Below are 7362 nucleotides of genomic sequence, written 5' to 3' on the forward strand. Positions count from 1 at the left end.
AGTAATGACCAATTTTACGCTAATAAAATAAGTGATACAAATGATGAACAGGATTCGTTTTGTTAAATCTAGCTGGAATCTAGCGAAGATTCCTTCGAATCCACTACTTTATTCCATTCATCGTTATTTATAGCTGTCATATATTCGGGGTATGTCAGTAAACCATTTCGATCCAAGTCGGCGTATGCTAAAAAATCATCAATGACATCTGAAATTGTTTGAGAAGATTATTGACTATTCGAAGAAAACTATTCAAACCATTTTACCAATCACGGAATTCTCGGTAGAATCAGGTTCATCCTCGCGATCAAGTTTGTGAACATGACCGTCGGCGTGATGCGTGGCAGCATGCAGGATTTCCAGTCCATCCAGATGATCGTTGTTGTCGGAATCGTGTAGTTTGAAGAAATAAAAGTTCTTTTCCTCTTCGGACATTTTAGCCAGCTCATCCTCTCCAATGGAAAGGTGTTTTAAATCCTGCTGAATGTGACTAAGAGGTGAGCATGAACGATAGTCTTCTTGAACAGAGAAAATGAAGAATACACTTACTTATCTTGAGCATGCAAATGCTCATCCAGCTTTCGACTCCTAGCCGAATAGCCGCCTCCCGGATGGTGTGGTCCTTTCGCATCCGCTAGATTTAGTTTGCCAGCTACAACGAGCGTGTTAATTACTATCACCGCCAGTAGAGCCATTATAACAATGGACACGAGAGGTAGGTTACTATTCAAACAAAAGTTAGAAACGTCAGGATACGAACGAGTGTAGCAGCTGGTAGCATGAATCGATTTTCCGGCAGTGACAGAGGTCACGCATGCGCTTGGAGACGTACACGGAAAACGTTACATGAACTGTTCGTAACATGTTCTATATAAATACAGGATTGTGATATGAAAGAATGTTCTGTTATTTTATTTATTCATTCATTTATTAATTTGTTATTGTACCACAAATGCAGCATATATTTTAAATGCTGATTCAGAATTTTTGGTCTAGTGATCCTTGAAGTCTATAAATCGATGGATGTGTCAAATTTAGAAAAAGGTACGAAATATTTAATTGTATCCACACTTCTCCACTCTGATTATTTTTCACTATTGCAGCGAAATGGCTCCAAGAAAAAAAATAATCGTCGAAACGAGGTATATTGCACCCAAGGAATCGGTGAACCTGCATCCACGGTTAGGTACCATCCAGCCCGGGGACAACTTGACAGATAGTGCTTGTTTCATATATGTACCACCGATTTGATGGTGGCGCTAGTATGCCTTTTCTGTACGACTACCACGAACAACGACACGAAAAAGTTTCAAGAGAAAAGCGTGTTTCGTTACGTGTGTTATGAACGCCGTCAATGCGGCTAGAACAACATTTAGAAAAAGCGTATTCCAAAATGTGGATAAAGAAAAATATTATTAGAGAATAAATTTATCCCTGATTGGAAACCGTCAGCAAAGTTACATAAATCTTATTATAGATTTAGCTGGAAGGTGTTGTTTTTAGCAACCGGCTCTCTTCCTTCCTAAAAATGTTTTGGTTTTCTTGTTGTGTGAAGTTTGTAATCGGTAAATCATTGGTGTTATAAATGAAATATAAATGAAAAACTTTTTGGCCAATGAAAGTAAATCACCAAGCTTAACAATTCGTGAACCTGCGACATCTTGTTTCAAGTTCATTAAGAACGTCAAGAATTCTAGCATTTTGATTGGGAGAATAAACAATATATGTAGGATTTTCTACACATTTAGCAAAATTGGTTTTGAATAAAATTTGTGTGTTTTTATCAGAATTCTGGCATCAAACCAGTAGTGCTCGGTTTCAGCAAGAATGCTGCCAGGAATGTACAATTTTGTACGACTTCGGCCAGAGTTTTCTTCGACTTTTGCAATAATTCTGTCCGGAAGATGTTGCGATGGTTTTGGTATGGATCCCTTCACAATTATTCTGGCATTTTCCTCGGCTCTACCGGAGGATTTCATGCCTTAGGAGATGTTGATTAGTTTCGGAAGATTTTCGGAAATTCCAATATAAGTGGTAGTGGCTTGATTTTGAAAGTCATCTTCTTGTATTTCCGAAAATCGATTTATTTTCTTTCGGATTTTTAAAATTCCAAATGGAATCTATGTTTCTGTTTAAGTATGGGGGAATGAGGACAGTTTCTAATGTGAACAGCGAAATAAATTTGATGAAAGAAATGCTTAAATTGATTATTTTTTAGATATGGAAAATAGTAAATGGGATGCGCCTTTTTCAAATTTTGCTCCATTCGAGCCGCCATGACATCACCAAATCACCACAAAATTTGCTTATGAGTTCAATATATGGGAGCTGTCAAGTTGTCCCCGGGCTGGTACCATCTGAGCGACCAATGGAAGAATACTAAGGCTTTAGGGCTAATCTCAGTGGTAACGTTGGATAGTTCGGAAGGGATTGTCTCTAATCGGAGCTTACTGGTGGTTGTCCTAATCGAAGTTTACTGAGTTTATTTGTTCAATATAAATAAATATGTTTAGGCACGAAATGTAAGATAGTAACAATAGTATTCATTCATAAAAACCTTTGTGTGGGCAGGTTTCAATAGATATAGAAATATTTTTAATCATCGCAATGAAAATTTGAATGTATGAATCAAAATTACGCAGTGTCGTGCAGAAAAATAACCGAGTACCGTGTCTACAGTTATTCAGTTTGTGTTCTGCTAGCGAACGGTACAGCCTAGCATGGTGCTTGATGGAGCCGGCTGTGAGAACGAGACCAGCAACGAAGAAAAGCAACTAAACAGGGAAAGATTGCTAGACGCTGCCTACTGCGTTCGAGCTGCGCAATATTGATATACGAGAGACACTGGCGACTCCGGGGAGGAAGGAAGAAGAAGCTGACGCACGGTCGCCACAAAACCGAGACGGTGTTGATAAGCAACCGCAAGGCAGTGCATCATAAACTCAACGCGGGTAGTTAGACAACTGAGAGTAATGATAGACGACCGGCTAAGCTTTAATAACCACATCTACCACGCATGCGGAAGGGCCGTGAAAGTGATCTCGGCACTATCTCGGATCATGCCCAACAATTAGGCGGTCAACAGCAGTAAAAAGCGACTACTGGCAGGACCTGCATGAATGACGGCACTGCAGACGAAGAGGAATACATCTCGGCTGAACAACACATTCAGGCTGATGACCATGCGGGTGTCTAGCGCGTATTGAACAATCTCGTCAGAGCAGAGGCAGCCTACGTGATAGCTGGAACGATTCCCATAAACCTTCTATTCGAAGAAGATAGCGAGTGCAATAGGGTACGAGAGGAGTCCGTAAACAAGCCCGAGCTGATACCTTAAGCAAGTGGCAACTTCAGTGGGATAACGCAGTAAACGGTAGATGCACAAATCGACTAAGTCCATGCCTGTCGGTGTGGATGAACGGAGCGCATGATGAAGTGAACTTCCACATGACACAGTTCTTGTCTGGACATGGCTGTTTCAAGAAATAGGTACTGCCACGCGACATCGCCGTACTACATCGCATGCAGTGATGCAGAGTAAAAATCTGAGCACGTGGTCTTAGAATGTCCGCGATTCGAGCAAGAGCAAAACGAAATGAGAACCATTGTCGATGAGGACGTTAACATTGTCCAAAGAATGTGCGTGGACAAAGAATAATGGGATGTGATGAATAGAACAGTTGCTCAGATCATGTCAGCGTTGCAACGAAGATGTTGAGATGAGCAACGACCAGCAATGTAGCAGTACACGGCTTCGGGTCATAGAGGCACCGATGAACCGAAAGTTACACTTCAACCGGAATCGCCAGACCGAACGTGACATTCGACAAGTCAGTCTGCTGAACAGAGAGAAGGTAGTCTGCTGAAGAGAGAGAAGGTAGACCAGCACTACACTAGACTGAGCGCACGCATCGTCGACGATAGATCATCGAGGCACAAGAGAACCGGAAGTCATCCTCCTCCCGAATCGCCGGACTGACCTTGTCACCTAACCGACCAGCATCGATATAATGGTTTCGAGAGGACTTTCGACGTCGGAAACTTTCTCCGTCGGAGTAGGCTAGGTCAACCGCCGGGTATTAGCCCGAGTAGATCGTGAAGTAGCATCGGCAAATAGTCGTCGGTGCGCCTGTGAACTAGAAATCAATCCTCCATCCAGAATCGTAGGACCAATCTCGGCATATGCCCAGTAGAGTGGGACATGGTTATATGAAAAAAATAAAATTTCGCTCCGAGTAACTTTTTGGGTCCCATTTAGCTCCCAGAACAACTCTGTAAATTTTTAGTTCGATCGGTGAAACTATATTTTTGCGCCCATGGTTTAAAGTTTACATGGGATTTCATATGGGGAAATCTACTTTTGCAAAATAATTCTTCCAAGAGTCGCCCGTTATCGCCTAAAAATAAATAGATGGCTGATTTTTATAGGAAATTTGTCAAGGAAACAAAGTCTAGAAGACCACGAAACGATCTGATGCTTGTGGAAAAAGTTATTAAGAAAAAACCGATTGATGCCCTGAAGTTCGATGAAATTTTTACTTTTCATAGCATCACTGCTGCTGACGGTCGAATTATATACAAAATTTTTAACTTTCTCTTATTATGTACAAAAGAAGCCCCAATTTATCCCCCAAAACCCTTGCGAAGTGGCCAAACAGCATAGATAAGTAATTTAAACACATTAAGAGAAGATCAAAACAAAATTGCATAGAATTGGAAATCTAACAGCAGTGGTGCTAGAAAAAATGAACATTTTATCAATCGTCAGAGCATCAATCGGTTTCTGCTTAATAACTTTTTTCTCAAGCGTCAGATCGTTTCGTGGTTTTCGAGACGTTGACGTTGATATTTGCGACGAAACTATTGGTTATGGCACGTGGATGTCTTCGGAAAGGTTTCTTTAATGTTTAAGTAGTTTAATATAATGTTGGAAAATTTTGATTTAAGGGGGTATATACGCAGATAAGAGAAATAACTTTACAAGCCGTTGCAAAAATTAATAGTCATTGTTGGACCCTGTTGTGTTGGTTTCGGTCGCAAAAAGCAATCGAACGAATCGTCTAAATAGCGGCTACCAGAGATTACCGGAATAATTGTACGAAATGATCAGGTGCACAAGGATCCGGAGCATCAATTCAAATAAGTCGGGAAATCCGCACTTCTATACTTTATTGAAACAATTCTAGCTCGAATAGCCGGTTATATTTCAACTAAACGGTCCGTTCACGGCGGCGATATATTTCAAACTAAAAGTTCCCTTTCCGTACAGCATTTGCTGCTAGAGACCGAGGAATCCTCTGCATCTCCACATGTATCACGGGAAGGGGAGATTTGTTAGTAAGTGTGCCAGCAGCGTTATCATGTAAAAATTGCTCTGGGCAGCCGGCTGCCGAGAATTTGGGAGATTTATCATTTGTTGCATTAAAGCGATTGGTTAAATATGCAAATTAAGCTCCGGATAGCCGTCTATGAGGAGTATTGCTTATATTTCAATAAATCGATATCGTTCAATTTTTCATCATGCCGCGAATGTTTTGTGTATTCTACTATGTCTGTGTAAAGTTTTTCCGGCGATCGTTTGAATAAAATTCCGAATCTTAGGTATTTGTGAGCGATTTCCTTTTTCTCGTTTCAGGTACCATTCTTATAGATCGTTGGAATCGCACACGTATAGCGGTTTCGTAGCATGAGGAAATTTTACTAATCTGCAATTGCAAAAATAGAATACACAATGCAAAAAAGGATTGCCTATTCTAATCAATCGTTTCCGCGCGCGATTTGTTTATTGTTATGCTAACTACTGGTTATACTAAGTAACACTATGAGCAATAAGATGTTTAGTTATGTTTTTCTGTTTTTTTAAACTCTGGATAGCCGGCCATCGAGAGTAATCTACTTCTTCCCTAAGCTAGAGCAATTTGAACTCCAAACAGCCGTCTGTGGGAGTATTGCTAAAATTGTGAGCTAATCTGATGTCTATAATCGATAATCGATGCGATTGCGCGTATTTTGGAAAAAAAAACCTAAGTGCGAAGAATAAACAATTTGTGAAATTTTGGAATAAATAGCGTGAATCAAATAAAACGTCTATATAGCTTTAACTATAGTTTTTGACGGAGACAACAGTGATCAACGTTCATTACGATGTTTCCGTACCCCGAAATAGAAGGTTTGAACTTGAATAATCAAACTAACATAGCGCTGCCAATCATTCTAGCCTTTGCAGATGATTTGATCATAATAGCAGAAAGAGTCGAGGATATTGAGCGAATTGTTGCGAAAATAAGAGTATTTAGAGTACGTGGTATTGAATTTAAATGCTGATAAATGAAAGGTGTTGATACAGGATCCTAACGGAGAGGACGTTGATCGTATCATAATTCAAGGCAGAGAGTATTCTACTACAGATCCTCTAAGATACTTGGGAGTTTACCTAACGCCAAGGTTAGAGAGACGAATGACTATTCGTACAAGATGTAGAGATTTCATTCGCGTTTCAAGAGTAATAATGGATTTTCTGGAAAAATATGCATGCCTGATCTATGTCAACAGTGATAGTTCTGCGCTTTCAAAATCTATTGATTTACTCCTTCAAAAGCGTCAGATCACAAAAAAGATTCGAATGTACCAGATGCGCTGGTGAGGACATGTGAGGTGTAGCGAACAGTCACATCCAATACGCATTGCTGCCCGTTTAAGGTTGGACAGAGAAAGGGTAAAATTCGCAAACGAAAAAAGCAGTTTTTTTCCACACCGTATGTCAGATCTCCATAAAAATCAATCAGCAGTACTGTAACAACATTCTACATACGCAGATTGATTTTTATAAAGATCTGACATACGGTGTGGAAAAAAACTGCTTTTTTCGTTTGCGAATTTTGTTCATTCTCTGTCCAGCTTTAAGACCCAGTCTTATGTTATGGAGATCTGTCCTATAATGAGTGGAAAGTGTTAGCAGAGGATAGAGTATGATTTCACCAAAAGCTTTCACAAATCTACGACAAGGAAGAATCCGAATGTAGTGATTGGGGTAAGAGTGGTTTTTTCCCAAAACTATAAATAACCAAACCAAGAAGACTTACAATAATTACACTTTACTTCTTACAGAAACCGAAAGCGACGTTTGACCACAGCCAAACAGCAACGTGATGAAACACTCGCACCATAGATAGCTGTGCAATACAATCCTCGAACTGATATGAGCGAGCCCCTTAGATACATCGAAATAATACAACCGAGTATTTTAAGCAACGAAATACCTTGTTCATCCAATGACGAAGAAGCTGTACGGCCAGCTAACGGGCCCGGGTTCTGGCCAGTTCGTGTTGTTTGGGGCTACTGATAGGTTGTTTATTTGCTCGG

The 7362-nt window shown here is 40.2% G+C and overlaps 1 protein-coding gene and 1 long non-coding RNA gene across 2 annotated transcripts; one reads left to right on the plus strand and one right to left on the minus strand.

The window, feature by feature from the left end:
• Positions 1–35: 35 nt before the first annotated feature.
• LOC131686005 (multiple coagulation factor deficiency protein 2 homolog) lies at positions 36–801 on the minus strand. The gene is made up of 3 exons (XM_058970100.1): positions 550–801; positions 267–490; positions 36–208 (listed from the first exon to the last, which is right to left on the minus strand). Exons 1-3 carry the CDS (start codon positions 693–695, stop codon positions 69–71), a joined length of 510 nt encoding a protein of 169 aa, XP_058826083.1. The 5' UTR covers positions 696–801; the 3' UTR covers positions 36–68.
• A 72-nt stretch (positions 802–873) lies between these two features.
• LOC131686006 (uncharacterized) lies at positions 874–2580 on the plus strand. The gene is made up of 2 exons (XR_009304904.1): positions 874–1044; positions 1104–2580. It is a non-coding gene; the product is annotated as an uncharacterized LOC131686006 (long non-coding RNA).
• Positions 2581–7362: the final 4782 nt, after the last annotated feature.

The sequence above is a fragment of the Topomyia yanbarensis genome, chromosome 2 (genome assembly GCF_030247195.1).
Source record: "Topomyia yanbarensis strain Yona2022 chromosome 2, ASM3024719v1, whole genome shotgun sequence".
Lineage (NCBI taxonomy): Eukaryota > Metazoa > Arthropoda > Insecta > Diptera > Culicidae > Topomyia > Topomyia yanbarensis.

What these genes read in the sequence shown, in the direction of transcription:
- LOC131686005 (XM_058970100.1), bottom strand. Translation starts at nt 695, where the DNA reads ATGGCTCTACTGGCGGTGATAGTAATTAACACGCTCGTTGTAGCTGGC. An exon ending in CATTTGCATGCTCAAGATAA is followed by an intron (nt 491 to 549) that starts GTAAGTGTATTC and finishes CTCACCTCTTAG; the next exon opens with TCACATTCAGCAGGATTTAA. An exon ending in TACCGAGAATTCCGTGATTG is followed by an intron (nt 209 to 266) that starts GTAAAATGGTTT and finishes AAACAATTTCAG; the next exon opens with ATGTCATTGATGATTTTTTA.